Source organism: Molossus molossus, unplaced genomic scaffold, assembly GCF_014108415.1.
Source record: "Molossus molossus isolate mMolMol1 unplaced genomic scaffold, mMolMol1.p scaffold_m16_p_6, whole genome shotgun sequence".
Classification (NCBI taxonomy): Eukaryota; Metazoa; Chordata; class Mammalia; order Chiroptera; family Molossidae; genus Molossus; species Molossus molossus.
This window is the reverse complement of record NW_023425399.1, coordinates 64397962-64416547: the sequence shown is the minus strand read 5'-3', so window position 1 is coordinate 64416547 and position 18586 is coordinate 64397962. Positions and strand designations below refer to the sequence as shown.

Below are 18586 nucleotides of genomic sequence, written 5' to 3'. Positions count from 1 at the left end.
TCAGTATTGATTCACTGGAGAGGGTGGAGTCTAGAGACAAGAATGAAATAGTCCAGGTGAAAAATGATCAGGTCTTGAATGAAGTCATTGGCAGTAATGATACAAGGGACAGCTCACTTTTACTTAATTCTTACTATATACCACCCATTTCATCACTGAAAGAAACAAATACCCCATAAACCCCCTTTTAGTAGTCCTTTTTTTTTATCCTCATCCGAGGATATTTTTTTTATTTATCTTCAGATAGAGTGGGAGGGAGGGAGAGAGAGAGAAACATCAATGTGAGAGAGACACACTGACTGGTTGCCTCCCACACAGCTTGACCAGGGCTGCAGATGAACCGCAACCGAGGTACATGCCCTTGACCAGAATCAAGCCCGTGACTCTTTGGTCTGAGGGCCTATGCTCCAACCGCTGAGCCAAACCAGCCATTTCAGTAGTTCTTAAACATACCTACTAAGTACACAAGACTAATGTAGGACAGTTGTCCTCTGGGAGCAAGCTACAGGGTCAGTGCCCTCTCTGCCTTTATGTCATCAGGGAGAGGGGACTAGCCCTTCTCAGGAAACCTGCAAGTGCATGAGTCTCTTCCCACCTCCGAAAAATCTCTTTCCTAGGACGTCTGGGGTGAGAGGAGAGCATAAACAGGTGTTCTACGTGGGAGGGACGGAGAGAATGGACTCTCGATTTTTCTCTAATTATGTAAAACACACGTAACATCAGACTTACCATCCTACACATGTTTAGGTGCACAGTTCAGTGGCATTACATTCCTTTCCCATCACCACCATCCATCTCCAGAACTTTTTTATATTCCCAAATGAAACTCTGTGCCCAGTAGACAGCAACTCGCTGCACCCTTCCTCCCAGCCCTGGCATCCACCATTCTACTTTCTGTCTCTGTGATCTGAATACTCTAGGTTTCTCATATAAGGGATAATATAGTACTTGTCCTTTTGTGACTGACCTCACTTAACATAATGTCCTCAATGTAAACTGTTCTATTTTTAAATAGTTAAATATAAGTACAGAAAGGGGTATAAAACATCCATATGCAGTTCAGTGGTTTTTTGTAAAGCAAACTCTCATAAAAGCGCGAACTAACCCACAGCAGGACTCTTGCCGATGCTCCAGCAGCCGCAGTGAAGCTCACCTGATCACGGCTGCCCCTTCTGACCGAGGACCAGTGGCTCCCTCAGGGCGTCTGCATGCGGTGGTAGAGTCAGCCCGTGGTGCTCACTGCTGCGCGAGGCAGGACCACTGTGTGGGATGGGGCCCTCTGGCCTCGGTGAAGGTACTCTTGGGATATTTAGAATGGACAGTATGTGGTCTTTGACCACAAGGGGTTATAATCTAGGAGAATCAACTGTAAAATAAAGAGAAAATACTACAATGCATATAAAGAGAAATACAAACAACCTCAGTCTGCTCAGGAATCATGCTGTACATGTGTCCTGCTCCATCATCAAAGGAGTGGAGCAATTACATTTGGAGAAGCAGCAGCCTAATTAAAATTTTCTGAGGGGTTAACTGACTGAATGGTAGGAGATGATGAGGAAACTCTATTTCAAAGGTGCTGTTTATGGGAGATGAGAGTGCAGTCTTGTCAGAGATTGAAGTCCCTAATGAGAACATTCCTGAACAATTTGAGAAGCCCAGGGATGGTAAATCATGGGGAATGGATGGCATTTATCCCGAAGGTCTAAGAGAAATAAAATGTGATAGGGGGCTCTGACAAGGATGTGCAATAGATCCTGAGACGGCCTGCTTCCAAAGATTGGGAGGCTCTAATGTGGTGCATGCCTTTTAAAAAACTGCCCAGGAAAAGTCAAGGGCTGCAGGGAGGTAAACCTAATCTCCCTCCAGAGGAACTGACTAAGAGCCTGATGTGTGTAGAATGGCCATGATTCAGTTCTATTGTGGCATCCTTCATCCAGGAGGCTCAAGTGGCTTTACCAGCAGAATTGCTTATAGCGCACTCTGCAATAGCTGTGTGTGCACTGGCTCCGAACAAATACAAATGCCCTAACAGTCCACACATGGCCTGTGCCTCGATGACTCACCTCCCCCACAGTGCGAACAATCTAGGGACAAGGAGCCTCCTGTTTTAAGTAAAATGTATTCTAGGAAACTAGTTCTTAAAGCAGGTCACCATGAGAAAAATTCTGATTGTATGTGTTCACTCCCAGGTTACTATCTGTTTGTGCATCAACTATAAAGATAGAAGAAAAATGTGGTGTCTCTTACGCAGCGCATGAAAATAGCACCAATTGATATTAATCCAGCGCTTACTACATATTGGGTTTTTATCTAATCTTTTTGTTTTACTTTAATGCTCACAATTATCCCACAGGTAGGCACTGTTAATCCCCACTTTGCAGATAAGAAAGCTAAAGCACAGGGCGATAAACACTTGTTCGGAATCCCAAGGCGGGGTTCTGACCTGCACACCAGCCTGGAGCTCACACGACCCTAACCCGCATTATCTTTGAGCAGAGCAGGACGACATGGGTTCCTCCAGGTTTACTCCTTGTCCGACCCACTTTGTCACCACAGTCCAGAGAGATGTATTGAGCCCCAACTAACTACAAGGCACTGACATGAAATAATATGACTATCATGAACTGAAGTGAAAAGTCCCATCAGTGAAGGAAGGTTAGAAACTTGACACAATTTCTTTCTACCCGCACTGTTGAAAACACACAGAATGTTCATCCCACAAGGGTTGAACTTGAGGGACAGATATGGAATGTCAACATTCATCAAACCAAGGAACAGGTCCAAATCCACACTTACTCCAGTAGCTGTGGATGAAATGGTCTGTCAGCTGGCCCTGGCCGGGTGCTTCGCTAGTTTGAGCTTCATCCCATACACCAAAATGTTGCAGGTTTGATTCCCAGACAGGGCGCATACCTGGGTTTCGAGTTCAATCCCCGATCAGGGCACGTGCAGGAGACAGCCAATCAGTGTTTCTTTTTCACAGTGATGTTTCTCACTCTCTGTTCTCTCCTCTCTAAAAATCAATAAAAACATATCCTTGGTAGAGGATTTTAAAAAATGGTCTGTCACCTGCAAGCCCCCTGGCACTTGCCTCAAACTGGGGTGTCATTTCTCAGCCACTGACCTAAACGGACGGTGGAGAGAGGCAGCAGTTCGAGGCACCTCCCAGGGCTCCAGCACCACAGGAAGTGAAGTTGGGCAGTGTCGCTCTCAGGCCGCTTCCCAGAAACCTTAGTGCCGCCCTGTCAGAGCAGCCGGCTTTGATCTCACTGGGCTTGGGTGAAGCTCGAATTGGAAGGAAAGGTTCCTCTGCTAAAAACAGCATTCATTTAGGAAAATAATTTTTAAATCACATATTTTTTCAAAAAATAAAAGGTTCACTTTTTATTTATTTTTTTAATGGGGGGAGGCCAGGCTGGTGTGGCTCAGTGATTGAGTGTCAACCCATGCACCAAGAGGTCACCGGTTCGATTCCCAGTTGGGGCACATGTCCAGGTTGTGGGCCCGATCCCCAGTAGGGGGCATGCAGGAGGCAGCCAACTGATGTTCTCTCTCATCAATGTTTCTATCTCTCTTCCTCTCCCTTCCTGTCTCTCTAAAATCAATAAAGGGGAAAGAATTTTAAGTAAATAAATAAATAACATGGGGGGCAATACCAACTATGTTCCAGGCCTTAATCTAGAGGTTGGGAGTAGAACAGCAAGCAAAACATGAAAACCCCTTTCCTTACAGGGTGTTTGGAACATTTCTTTCTAAAATAGAGATTTTCAAGGAAATAATTGGTATCTCAATGGTATTTGTGGAGAAAATTTTTCACTCAGAAAATAATTTAAACATAGTTGACTAATACCACAGACATGACCCCTGTCCAGTACTTACTGTGTGTTGGACATCGTGCTTGGCAGTCTGTTCTCATTTAATCCTTAAGACGGTGCACTTTGAGACAAGTGTTGTCATTCCCTTCTCCAGGTGTGTCACGAGGCTCACTGGCATAATTGAGTGGCATGCAGTCACATGACTGATGGGAACAGCCTTGCTCTCCTTGCCTGTGCCCTCAGGTGCAGAGGGAGGGCTTAGAGAAAGCATGGGCGATGGCTGAGGTGCAAGTCTACACCTCCCAGAAGGCTGGGCTGTGGTTTATAACCATCATTTGTCAAGGTGGATGTCATAGACAACCTTCAAAATCTCAGAGCTTATATGTGATTTAGTGAAGTTACTAAACTTTCAATCTAAGAAATAATTCTGTTGTGATTCACAGGACTCATGTAGAAATTTCAAACCTCTGCCAAGTCTACACTTCGGTAAATGATCAAAGAATAAGTTAATGAGATTTACTGTGAAGTTCAAAGAATAAAAATTCTTACCAGTCTTGCCCTGGCCGGTTTGGACACAGCGGTTAGAGTGTCAGCCCGTGGACCAAGAGTCGCATGTTTGATTCCAGTCAAGGTCACGTACCTCGGTTGTAATTTGATCCCCAGCCCTGGCTGGGGTCATACTAGAGGCAACCAATTGATGTGTCTCTCTCACATCAATGTCTCTCTCTCTCTCTCTCTCTTTCTCTCTTTCTTTTACCCTCCCATCCTCCTATTTTATCTGAAAATCAATGGAAAAATATCCTGGGTGAGGATTAAAAAAATATTCTTGCCAGTCTCAATAGCAAAATATGAAGTGTGGAAAGTGTGTAGTATTTAATTATTTTTTTTTTTTTAAATCCTCACCTGAGGATATTTTACCATTGATTTTCAGATAGAGTGGGAGGGAGGGAGAGAGAGAGAGAGAGAAACATTGATGTGAGATGTGAGAGGCACACTGATTGGTTGCCTCCCTAGCGACCCCAACCAGGACCAGGGATCAAACCACAACTGAGGTACATAACCTTGACCGGAATTGAACCTGCAACTCTTTGGTCCTCAGACCTTTGCTCTAACTGCTGAGCCAAACCAGCCAGGGATAATTCTTTATCTTTAATGCAGCATGGATGTTGATGATCTCCATGTAATTTGCTTATATTCCAGGGCTCTGAGCATCTCAACAGATGGTTTTTGTTAATTGTTTTCCTTTTCTTTTTCAGATGACCATTCCCGGGTGAGGCTGCAGACCATAGAAGGAGACACCAATTCAGACTATATCAATGGAAATTATATCGATGTATGTACCTTGAAACTGTTAGTAAGCCCACCTGTTCTGACATATACCACATGGTGTGTCTGCCACAAGGGTGGACACATTTTGTTCCAGCTCCAGAAGCAAACGTATTAACATTGCCCCATACACCACAGAACTTCTTGGTGTGGGTATGGCCACTCTTTTTTCTCAGCCTATTTGCTGGTAACTCCTCTGTAACGTTCAATGCCTTTTTTACCGTCCCATGTCAGCATGGACTCAGAAAATGTTATTTCCATTTTTTGTCAACAACTTTGATTATTTCATGTGCTGAAAAATATGTTTGCATATTAATAGGACAAAACCCTCTAATTCTTAATTTGAGGATTTGCCATCTCTTGTCATCGCTGTACTTTTAAGTTTTCTTCAAAGTAGTCTGCAGCTGTTAACCAGGACTTCTGCTGCACGCCAGACATGCCATTAAATATGAAGGCTGTTTAATTATTGAAGACTGCTTCTTTGTTCATTCTGTATCATGTTAACTTAATGTTTTACATTTGAATAAATTCTTTAGGCGAAAGCATGTTTTCAGTTGAAAGAATGAATGAAATCAAAAGTAGACTAAAAATCAAGAGAAAGTTGCTATTACCTCTATGGCCCAAATTTACATTAAACAGAATTCAGCCTTCTTACAGTTGCCAAGCCGTTCTCTGCTTGGCCGTTACACTATTTCCTGGTGCACCGACACTGCCGTGGACAGGCTGGATAGTACTCAGATGCTACTAAAAGTCCTAGTGTCACAACCTCTACGTTATCTAAAAATAACTATAAGAATGTTATTTTTAGTGTTACTTGGAAAGGGTTCACAGTTTGATTATGGATTTGAGTATGGAGCCTAGAGCATGATTATTTAAAGAATAATTCATATTACATTCCTCGAATGAAGACCCCTATACCATTTTGGTAATGATCAAAAACATAATCAACCCATTAGATTATTTTAGTAAAGTGCATTGCATTTGTTCTTTTATTCTGTAAATGTTTAGTGAGTATCTTATGTGACTACTCAGAGGTGTGCAATACCTGTTACCTTCTCCCCCCGGCCTCACAATTTAGAAGATGAAGTAAGAAACATCTTCTCTATAACATTCCTTCTTTTGGCATATTCCAAGAGAATCCTTTTCACGCTCCAACTTCAGCTCCTACAATCCCTACTGAGCCCTTGAGCACAAGAACAATGTCTTACTCATTTTTGTATTCCCTGCATATGGTACGTGCCCAAAATATTGCAAGCACTTAAGAAGTGTTTGATGAATCTAACTAAAGAAGTAAATGTGATCAGATTAGGCATTGTAGTGGAGGTAATTTGAACTAAGCTTTAAAAAATGGCTGGGTTGTCCAGCCAGTATGGCTCAGTGAATTGAGCATTAACCCAGTGGACTGAGACGTTCCAGTTCAATTTCCAAGCAGGGCACATGCCGGGGTTGCAGGCTCGATCCCCAGTAGGGGGCATGCAGGAAACAGCCAAACAATGTTTTTCTCACATTGATGTTTCTATCTCTCTCTCCCTTCTTCTTTCTCTAAAAAAAAAAAAAAAAAAAAAATTAATAAAAACATTGCTTTAAATGGCTGGATAGTGATACAGAGGAAGAAAGACATAAAAGTAATGAAAATTCCAGATTAGTTTAATTTTAACATAGAAAAGAGTCAGTATTCAGGGCCCTTTTATTCACATAGTAATAAGATTTTACTGAGTACCTATTATATGTCCATTACTATTCTAGATACTGGAGTTAGAACTGTGAACAATTCATACCAAACAAAACAAAACAAAACAAAAACCCTCTGACCTAATGGAGCTGATGAACCAATTGAGAAAAAGAGATAATAAATTAAATAAGTCAGTTAATTCAAGTGGTACATTAGATCATAGTATATTCAGTGTAGAAAACAAAAGCCATAACGGGGAACTGAGACCAGCCGGGGTGGACTGCAATCTTGAGCAGAGTGGCTGGAGTCGGCTCCACTGAGAAGGTACATTTGAGCAAAAATGATGAGGGCTTGAGCCATGTAGATACCTGGAGAAACAGCATTCCAGGCTGAGAAACAGCTGTGAAAGGGCCTAGGGATGGAGGATGCCTGACGAATTTGAAGAGAAACAAGCTGGTGGGTGTTGGTGGAGTGGTGGAAAGGGAAACAGTCACAGGTGATAAGATGAGAGAAGTTGTGGGGCCAGGCAATGAAACAGTCTTAAGGACTTTGCCTTTTACTGTGAGATGGGCAGTCATAAGAGGAATTTGAACAGAGGAGTGGTGATCTGGCAGCTGAGGAGAATGAACGGTAGACGGGAGAGAGTAGAAGCAAGGACACCTGCTAGACGGCTGTGGGAGCATCAGGGAGAGATGCTGGTGGCCTGGCCGAGTGGTGGCACCGGAGGGTAAGAAATGGCAGGATCCTGGCTTTATGCCAAAAGTAGAGACAATGGATTTGCTGGCACGTTGGCTGTGAGGTACAGGAGGAAGGGGGGTCAGGATGCCTTCAAGAGATGGAGTTGCAGTTATCTGAGAAGCCTGTGGGTGGAGCAGAGTCAGGTGGGAAGTAGGGAGACAATGAGTTTCGTTTAAATGTGTTAAGCTTTAAATAAATGTTAGACATCCAAGTGAAGGGGTTAAGTAGGCAATGTTATCACCTCAGGATTTCAGGGGAAAGGCCCAGACTGGAAGCAAGAATGCGGGACTCATCCATGCACAGATAGTACTGAGAGCCAGGACACTGGACACGAGCAACAAGGGAGTGAGTATAGACAGAGGAAAGAATCCAAGAACTGGGCACCAACATCAATGTCAATGTGAAGGGAAGGAACCAAAAAAAGAATGAGGAAGGGTAGCCAGGAAGGTAAGTAAGAAAAAGACCAGTGGAGTATTATATCCTGAAAGCCACTGAAGAAAGTATTTCAAGAGGTTTGTGTTCATGCTGCTGATGGGTCTAGTACAGGAGGACTGAAAAGTGGCCATTATGTTTAGCAATTAGGGTCATTCATGGATTGTGTGGATTATTTCAGTTTAACAAATGAGTTCTTCCTATCTGCTAGCACCTTGCTAGCCCTGACATATAGAGTAAATAAGTCAGACCAGGTCATGCCTTGTGGAGCTTATTAGCTAGCAAGAAATGAGAGATCTCCAAATAATCGTATTCCATCGATGTCATGATTCTATATATGAACCCTATAGCAGGTTAGTTGTACAAAAGCATGTGTTTGCTTTTGTTGTTCGTTATTGTCAACCTGTTTTTAAGAGCAAAAAATATCTAACAGATATGCATTTAAGTTGCCTAAAAAAATCTGTATTTCCTCTTTACGTTTTTTTATTCTGTTTTTCATGTGGCTTTGGGCACAGTATTTTAGGTCATCTCAGGGGACAGAAATGGAAAGTATTAAGGTCTGTGGTGATATTATATGTTACCTGTGTGTAATTTTTTCTAAGTTTACTTTATCTTCCCCAGATTTGGATTCTACGATGTTCTTTGCTCTCTTCTTTATGTGGCCTCAATTTTCATCTCTCCCACTTCCTAGAGGGTCATGGTAAAGGGAAAGGGTCTTGTAGAATGTCTGTCTCTTTAAATTGGCCTTTGCTGTAGCATCATGTCAGGGTATTAGCAGAATGATACTTAGTATCACTATTGATATAACTGCTTATACCAATACAACAAAATATGTATTAAAGCCTTGGCATGTTGCCAATAATGCCCAACTGTAAATGCAGTTCTGTTGTACATTTTCAGCCTGTTTACACTCTAAAAAGAATCGTGGTCATGTTATTCAGAGAATCCATAAGTTGTTGGTATTTATTGCTTCTCTGTCATCTCATAGCCAGGGTATGATTCAGTTACTCACGCCCCTCTTCAGGCAACAGAACTGTAATATTTGATGTACTTTTGCTCAAGAGGAACTCAATGGTACTTGGTCCGATAGTTTAACTTTAAAGTGATGCAACAGTTGATATTTGTGCGTGCATTCATTTTGGCAGACTTAGCATGTGACTTCTGTGCTGCTTATCGATTTCAAGTTTGTCAATATTCTTTCTCATTTATTTTTAGGGCTATCATCGACCCAATCATTATATTGCTACACAAGGTAAGTTTATTTCAGCTTTGATGTCTTTCTTTGGTTATTTGCCCATTCTCTGTCATTGCATACCTGTGTCACACTCCCTCAGAACAGTATCTGCACACTGCTATAGTGCCATTTATTGCAGTTCTGGTTGCCAACACATACACCTGTTTCATCAGCAGAAGTTCTGGTAATGTAATGGTTTAGTTAGAACTTCATGTTGAGATCACTAGAAGAATTATATTCATCAATTCATTATTGAATTAAGCTGTTTACTTTAGGAATTAACCTGACATTTGTTATATATATATATATTCATTGAATATATATGTACTGGATACCCTCTGTGCAAAGACCTGTGTCCGTTGCTGCCAGAGATGCAAGCTGAATACAGTAAGGTCTGGTGTGGTTTAGTGGGGAAGATGTGGGATGACCTATATATTAGTGTATATGACACGAATTAAAAACTTGTGTGAAAAGTGCAGGGAAAATATTAGGAAAACTTGGAGAAGAAAATATATTTGGGATCAGATGTAATGATCCAAAAACAGCTTTGTGGCAGAGATGAGATTGGGAGATCTTCTAAATGACAGAGACATCATGAGCAAAGATCTGAACTGAGGAAATTTATACTCCTGGGTAGAAAGCAGATGGTGGTTTACTTTGGCTAAAGGAAAACCAAAATAAAGCTATAGGAACATGTTGAGGAAGTTCATGGCCTGTTTTTTGATGTTGTTTTGTTTTGTTTCATTTTGTTTTTTAATCATCTTCCCCACCAACTATCAGGCAAGGCATCTATGGAGAATGAGGATCATGGGAATTCTGAGGTTTTCGGAAATGAGGTATCACAAAGGATGAGTTAGTGAGTCAATATAAGATAAATTAAGGAAGTGCTAAGAAGCAGAGAGGACCCATTTAGGGTTAAAGAGCATACATTCTCTTCATTCTATTATTTTAACACTGTTTCCAGTAACGCATTATATCCCAGAAACAAGAGCAGGACAATCAAAAGACTCCAGTCACACATCACCACTTACAGACTCTGCACCTGTGTCTAAGTAACCTGCTTGATCTCCAAGTGTTTCCTCCTCTGAAATGAAGTCAAAGCTTCCAAGGTAGCTTTGCTAATCAGAAGACATGTGGCATGCCAGTACCCAGCTTGAACTTGGCACAAAGCAGACCCTTTCACAGGAGTTGCTGAGGTCTTCAGAGCACAAGCTTCTGGTTCAAGCTTGTAACCTAGTTCAAGGTGTAACCTGGGACACAACAGGGACATGTGCCTAGTGCAATCCGTTGTGCTTTCTCCTGTATCCTGCTACTTCCAAACTGAATTAATTGACGCCTTTGGAAAAACCCTTTGTTAGTGTTTATGTCCATACTAAAAAATGCTACCCATCATCTGAGCCTTCAGCAAGTCATCATCTTTTTGCTGGTGGAGGGTCTTGCCTTGATGTTGGTGACTGCTGACACATCAGGGTGGTGTTGCTAAAGGTTGGGGATACTGTGGCGATTTCTTAAAATAAGACAACAATGAAGTTTGCCATATCAACTGACTCTTCCTTTCAAGAACAGTTTATCTGTAATGTGTAGTGCCGTTTAGTAACATTTTACCCACAGGAGAACTTCTTTCAAAATTGGAGTCAATCCTCTCAAACCCTTCAGTGATTTATCAACTAAATTTATGTAATATTCTAAATCCTTGATGTTGTTTTAACAGTCTTCATGGCATGATCACCAGTACTTTTCATCTCAGAAAACCACTTTCTTTGCTCATCCATAAGAAGCAACTCCTCAATCATTAAAGTTTTATGAGATTGTAGCAATTCGGTCACATCTTCAGGTTCCGATGATGATGATAATGGCTCCTCCAAACTTTTATAATAGTAACATCAAAGATCATTGATCATAGATCACCATAAAAAATAGAATAATAAATCAGTTCAAAATAGAGCGAGAATTACCAAAATATGACATGAAGTGAGCAAATGATGTTGGAAAAATGGACTGGCTTGATGTAGGGTAGCCACAAACTTTCAATTTGTACAAAACACACCATCTGCAAAGTACCATAAAGCAAAACACAATAAAATTAGGTATGCTACAAGTAATAAAGATTTCTGATCATCTGCAGTAATTGGCATGGACAGGTAGAACATGCTCATGGATCACCTTCATTAAAATAAAAATACAAACACCTGCCCTGGCCAGTTTGGCCAAGCAGTTGGAGCATCTGCCTATGGACCAGAGAGTCCCGGGTTTAGTTTCCAGTAGGGGCACGTACCAAAAAAACAACAAAAAACACCTGATTCTAAGAGTCCAACAAAATGGGTGATAAAGACTAACAGACAGCCCTGGCCAGTTTGGCTCAGCGGTTAGAGCGTCAGCCTGCGGTCCGGAGAGACCCGGATTCGGTTCCCGCTAAGGGCACGTACTTCGGTTGCAGTTTGTCCCCGGCCCTGGTTGGTCGTGCGGGTGGCAGCCACTCGATGTATCCCTTCACGTCGATGTTTCTCTCTCTCTCTCCCTTCCTCTCTCTCCCTCCCACTCTATCTGTACAAAAAATGGAAAAATATCCTCCGGTGAGGATAAAAAAAAAAAAGACTAACAGACAAATGCAAGTTTTAAATTTCTGCTCTCTTTTTTTCCTCTCTGTTTTGCACTGATATCATTCTTTAAAACATATTCATAGCAGGAACCCATGAAACTACACGAATGGTCCAATTTACTAACAACCACCTTTATTCCCAAGAGTACAAAATACATAGATTTTCACCAAGTTCCTTCAATACAGAGGGCATATCATGAATTTATCTATTCAGTCTCTCCTTCTCCCTCTACTTTATTGATTTTCCTACCCATGACTGACTTTTACCTTTGATAGTAATGGTAATGTTTCTGCAAATTGAAGGGGCCACATTCAAGCCAGATCTGTGGCTTTGTTTAATGTGTTCTTCCTGTCTCCCCTCTGTTTAATTGTTTTTTGTCTGGCGGCTCATACATTGATGGCCCAGTCATCACTGCATCACATCTGCCTGATGGCATTCACACAACTGTAGCCTTCCCAGTTTATGGTTTGGCACACCAGGGATCAAAGGAGAAGCAGCATACCTGTTACTCCGTGTCCACACTCAGCCAGGGCCAAGTAGGATTTCCAAAGCATGGCTCACAGTGAGGGCAGACAAGTATGCAGGTGGATTGCCCAGAACTTACCATATTTCACAGTAAAAAGATACCAGATACCCCACCGAGACCATGCAGCCTTGAGCTGGAGGCACACATTTAGAACTCCTCCTCCAAAGTGATTCGGGAGAACACCTGCCAGTCACACGGTGTGCAAACAAGGGGGGCCTGGGGAAGTGTTCTTTTTATTATTGTTTAGTTTTATGCTAAAACTGACTTCAAGACTCCTGCTTTAGAGAACAAAAAAATAGTGCAAGGTTATTATGGAAGGAAACTTAGAAAGTCTATGATGGGCATGCCCAACACTGAGTCCCTCTTCCTCACATGTAAGCTTGCCTGTGGGTTGTACACACAGAAATATCAGAGGTCCTGCCCGAGAAGCGTGCCTGCAGTCCTTTGGGGGAGCAGCCGTGCATCATGAAATCTGGAGGGCACAGCATGGTGAGGTGGTGGTGCCCAGCACTTGGCTGGGATTCCAGGAGCCGAGGAAGGAGTGAGGGCCTGGGGGTGGGGTTGTGAGGACGACAGGGCAAGTCTTCAGCTGGCCGTGAGGGGCGGACTCCGTTTTCAGAGCACAGGCCCGGGGAGGACTGGGAGGCCCTGGAGGAGCCGCGCCCCTGCAGAGTGTGTGTTGGGAAACGTCTTCACCTCTGTGGCACCTTGAACCTTCTTAATCACTTGTTGAAATAGATCTTCTCTCAGCAAAAAGTCACATATACACACAATTTTATATAGATGCTTAGGCATTCACAGACTTATTAAAATGCAGCCTGAAAAATCTATACACCCCAGATAAAAACGCAGCGTTAGAGGGGCTAAGAACAAAGACTGACAGGTCAAGTGAGGACACTTACTAAAAGGCTGCGAGTAAGGGACGTTATTTAGCGAAAGGCAGAAAGGCAGGGAGAGGAAAGGATATTTCTAAGCCACGCAGTGCTGAAAACAGTGCTGTGAGAAGATTAATTAGTGTGGAATTATCCTGGAGAGAAAACTGGAAACAAAGATAATGGAGAGTAATCACAGAAAAATCTGGGATAGAAATGAACAACTCAAACAACAATAATAGCAGTGGGGCAGCTGTAGGATTTCTTTTATTCAATAATCTAGGTTTCATATGACTAAAATATGTTATCTAATATTAAATATAGTATCAAGAACTGTTGATTTTTAAGTATTTCCTTTTCATTTAATGAAAAGTGATAAATATATTTTCTTTCCATATTAGTAATTTGGGTTGATATAATACTTTTCTTTCTGAAACTCAGCACTTTTATTTGCCTATTTGTTCAATAAATATCAAGTGTGTATTATATACTAGGCTTTGTGCTATAACCAATTGAATGTCTTTTCCATCCTCTGACTATTTTAGTATTACTCATCTCATTTCACAAATAGAAGACTTGGGACCCGTGAGGAGAGAAGCGGGGGTTGAAAACAGACCCCACATGTAGATTTGTGCCTGTGGCGTGCAGATGGGGACCCCAGTGATGCATGATGACGTGTGACTCCCGAGAAGAAGCTCAGGCTTGCGCTCCTTCCCACGCACTGCATGCTGCCTCTTTCACAGGCTTCACAAAGCACACCCCTCAGAGTCACATGGTTCATCTCTCCTAAGATGAATCTATAATGTAACTCCTTCCAAGTTACTTCTCAAAAAAAAAAAAAAAAAAGCAAATTTCTATGATACAGACAAATCTAAAAGTACCTCCTAATTAAAATTGTCTCACATGTCCTCAGTTATGACACTGAGCATCCAGAGTCTCCCTGCTCCCTCGCAGGCATCTGGGCACCTGTTTGGAGACCCACTCATCCAGGGCTGCACAGGGTGCAGAACGGGGCCCACCCTGACGGTGACAGAAAGACCCTACATGATGAGCTCAAGGCGAAGCTCAGAACTCCAGTCCAGAAGGCAACCCTGCCAAGTTAGCACAATTCAGACAGAAGAAATGATGTGGATGTCAAGGCACCTATACTCAAAAAGAGTGCAGTGTGTGGATTTTAACATGTAGAGTTAAAGTTATAACATCCGTCATGCTCAGAGACTCTGGAGGCTCAGTGTCATGTTTCAGGGCTTCAGGTCACACTGGCATAGACCACAGGAACTGATATAGAAAGCCAGATACATATAGTTATTTACAATGAGAAATGTCACTGTCCATCAGATACAACTGCCCTCAGCCTGGCAAGGACATTCTGTGTCACAGGCCAGCTAAAGAGGGAGGTGCCTTGGCAGAATGTTCCCTCATGACTTTGCATCAGAAGGATACCACCGAGTGCATTCGTTGATTCAACAAATACCTACCAACTGCCTGGTAGAGAGCTGGGTAGAAGCAGATGCTGAATGAGAATACAAGAATGCCTGAATGCCTGAATGCATGAATGCATGAATGCATGAATGAATGAATGAATTGGGAGTTGCTGTGCGTCAGACACCAATGAAGCAGTAGAATATTCCAACTTGACAAACATGTTGGCCCAAGAAAGCATCTAATTACCATGATGTAATTAGCAAGGATTGCCATCTCCAGCACTTTTGACTATTTCTTTTCAAAGTTAAGGGCTAGTCAGCTCCTATTCTTACACTTTTTTTTAGACATGTCAGTAAATCAAGGCACTGTTTTTGGAGATAGTCGTCTTGTTAAATTAAGTGCTTGTCTCCTCACTAACCTACCTCTTTGTGCATATCCTCCACCCCATCTACACTTTATATCATCAGCTTTATTTGTTCATAATTATAATTTTATGATCATTTGAAAAAGAGAAACCTGCAAAAAATTTCCTTCAGAGACTTTGAGTTAGGAGCACACTTTTATGTGAAGATGATACAAATGCAGAGGGAAGGTTTACAGTGGACATCCATGCAGACTCCCCTCCCCCACAAGAGCTGAGACTTTGCTGTTGTGACTTCCTTCTGTTTGCTGTTCATCTGTTCCTCTTCTGCACTTCTTCCTCATACTCTGTGTGGCATGAACACTTTCAATAAGGATTTTCAGAAAGATAAATATGCTTTATATTTTTGTAGCTCAAAATTCCCCTTCAGACCTCTGAGGCAATAAATAACAGTGCTTAGAACACGACAGCTTTCCTCCGCAAGTCACACCTACAGCCAACACGCATCAGGGCCTCCGCCAGTTCCCCGACGCTACACAGAAGCGTTTGTCTCCTGCACTCTGGCCTCCAGATGGAGGTGAACACTTGAAATTATTTCCCAGTAGAATTGAAGGAAAATAGTTTTTTTAAAATCAAAAGCTAAGCCTTCCACAAACAACGTTTGTTGCACCCGGCTCCCGTGTGGCTAGCTCCTCGAGTACACTTCCAGTGGCATTGCCCTTCTCCTAGCTGTCCCCACACTGGCTGCGTGGGGCAGGTTGTGTGTGGATTCACTTACTCCATCCTACTGATTGATTTAAAAGTAGTGTCCCATAAAGTGGGGTATTCTCTACGGTCCACATTTAAATAGGGAGGCTGTGAGAGAGTGTGGCTTGCACACAGGCAGACAGCGACCCTCGTGAGATGGAAGTATTCCAGGTAGCAGTGCCTGGGTCTCCAAGCAGGACCCGCCCACATTTCACGCTCCAGCTCTACTTTCCCAAGGGAAAATGAATGGTTGCAATGAACAGCTTGTCCACAAGCTTCTTTTGAAAGAATGGTTTCTCTTCACCAAATTAATTTTAAAAGATAATGGCCAGTTTGCTGAAAGGTCAGATCATAGACATCTCTCATTCCTGTGCTCTTAATAAACTTGCTCATTACTGGTGAGAATGTTTAAAGTCAGGTTGCAAATTAAAAGAGAAAACCAAAAATTGCCCTGGCTGGTGGGTGTGTTTCACACCCCGAGGCTTGAGGGTTTGATTCCCAGTCAGGGCACATACCTAGGTTGCGGGTTTGATCCCTGATCTCTTTCACATCAATGTTTCTCTCTCTCTCTCTCTCTCTCTCTCTCTCTCTCCCTCCCCCCCCTTCCTCTCTCTCTAGAATAATTGAAAAATATATCCTCGGTTGAGGATTTCATAAACAAATAAACAAAAGATAAAACCAAAAATAGATCACATTAGGTAACATCCACCCATGTTGCTGTAGATGCCATATCAGGAATATATCCATCAAGTAATGGAACCTAAATTAATACAGAATAACTTGAAGATGAATGATGTCCTGCTATTAAGCAGGCACCCAGTTTCAGACTGTCTTAAACAAATACTTTCTAATACTTTCTAAATCTTTAGGAATACTTTAGAGGTATTCCTCATTTGAAATAGAAAAGTATAAAATGTTTTTGAGCTGGTAGAAACTTCAAAATCTTTAAGCCCTACTCTTCTGCTTTGTAATTGAAACAGTTGAAACTTAAACCACAGATTGATTTAGGTGATCTTCACCTGTAAGTTCAAATGAGTCATGTATGCAAAAAGTATTTTGCAAAACTATATGGACTAATGTTCATATTTAATAGAGTGTGTGCAGTGTTCAATTTAGAAGAAACATCCTGTGTTTCTGGTCTAAGGGGCCTTTTGTTCAACAGAAAGGAAAAGTAGGGGTCACACCTTCCTTCCAGTGCCCGCCCTCAGGAAGGCTGGAGCCGGAGCTAAGTGCCATATAGTTCCCGAGTGCTGGCTTCCAGGCCGCCAGCACTGTAGACCCTTGCAATGCCAAGCCGTTTCTTTCAGGCCTAATTCATCCGAAATTAAACAAACATATCTGTACACCTGCCAATGGCTGGCTCAGTCAGGGGTCAGGAACACAGCAGTAACCTCAGGAATTACACACAGCAGCTGTCTATATAAACAACCACCTCTTACTAATTTGTGATTTTGCTGCAAAACCAGATTTGGGAACTACTTTAGGCTTTTTTCTCCCATCCCTACCCTAGTTAGCAGGTGAAAAGGTGAGACCCACTGCAGACCTAGAACCACTCTCCCTGACTCTCAGGACCGGTTCCTTGATCACACTCAGAGACAGTTTCAGACAAGTTTGTCAAAGCAGCAAACAATTTAGGAAGTTCTGGCCATTGCAAGCTACTTCTTTTTCTTGCCTTCTTACTCGAAAGGATGCTGCTGAATTTCCTGATGCAATGCCCCACACTGCCACTGAAAGTTTGAGATTGCTGCACTGAGCTATGTCTAGGGAGTCAACTTATCTCTATTTTATTCATTTATTAGATTTATTCTCTTTTTTCTTAAATAAAAATGGCTCCACTTGCATAGTGAGAAAGGCTTAATTAAAGACGACAGAGACTAATGAAAGCTTTCATTCTCTGGCAGTGGCCCTGAAGCATGTGAAGACAGGCTTTCCCTTCTCTTTCCTTCTCCTCGACAGAAGGCAGCCAGATCCTGTGGGTCACCAAACCCCTCCATTCTGAAGGCTGCCATTCACTTTTCCTTCTTGATTGCCTTCTCTCTGTTCCCCTCTTTACAGCATGAACAAGTACTCAGGATGGGTTTATGCAGGTTGTCTCTGGAGACAGGCTTGATGAATGCTCTGTGATTCAGCCAGCAAGAGGCCCTTGTGGTGTGAACATCTGTCATGTTCCTCCCTTCCGAGGCTACAAATACTTCCTCGTGTGCCTCTTCCCCGCTCTTTATGCAATATCGCTGTCCAACCTGTCTCAGGGATCAAGGCCTGAAAGTCCCTCTGGTAGCGGTGTCTCTGTCTCTGCATCATAGCATGGATTGTTGTCACACTGCCTACCAAACCTTTCATTCTGTTCTATATAAGACTTTCTCTTTGGAGGCCTAATCTTTACCCCTGTCACTCAAATCTGATTTGTCTGCCTTTATTATTCTGTTTTCCATGTCAAGAAAAATAGCAGCCTTTGCACTCCATTCACAGTGGTACCACTGCAAGCTGGAAATGTTTATTAACTGCTAGGGACAGCTGAATATAGTTTAAAAAATGCAATCCAAATAATGGTTCTTTTAGGTAGATGGTGTTTCCAGAAATGCTTTGGAACATTACAGTTTCAAGTCCTGACAGGAGTCACCCCATTATTGGTTTTTATTTACAAATATTTATTTGCTTATGCAACATGGTCACAATCAAGTCTTTGAAACTTGGCCCTAACATTCCTTTCATATACAAACATGTTTTATGCCAGTAACAAGGATAAGACCTTTTCCCTCCAAGAGGCAGGAGAGCAGAGTGGTTAATTAGAGTGGAGACTCTAGAGTTAGACTGGCTAGGCTCAGATATCAGCTTGGG

General features: G+C 42.3%; 1 protein-coding gene across 6 annotated transcripts in view; it reads left to right on the top strand.

The window, feature by feature from the left end:
• The window catches only part of PTPRM (protein tyrosine phosphatase receptor type M), an 839861-nt gene that overhangs the window by 741432 nt on the left and 79843 nt on the right, over window positions 1–18586 (top strand). For all 6 annotated transcript variants that reach the window (XM_036244603.1, XM_036244601.1, XM_036244600.1 and 3 more), the window contains 2 exons: window positions 5072–5148; window positions 9199–9235. In XM_036244603.1, the coding sequence (XP_036100496.1) occupies window positions 5072–5148; window positions 9199–9235 (114 nt within the window). The remainder of the gene's footprint in view (window positions 1–5071; window positions 5149–9198; window positions 9236–18586) is intronic.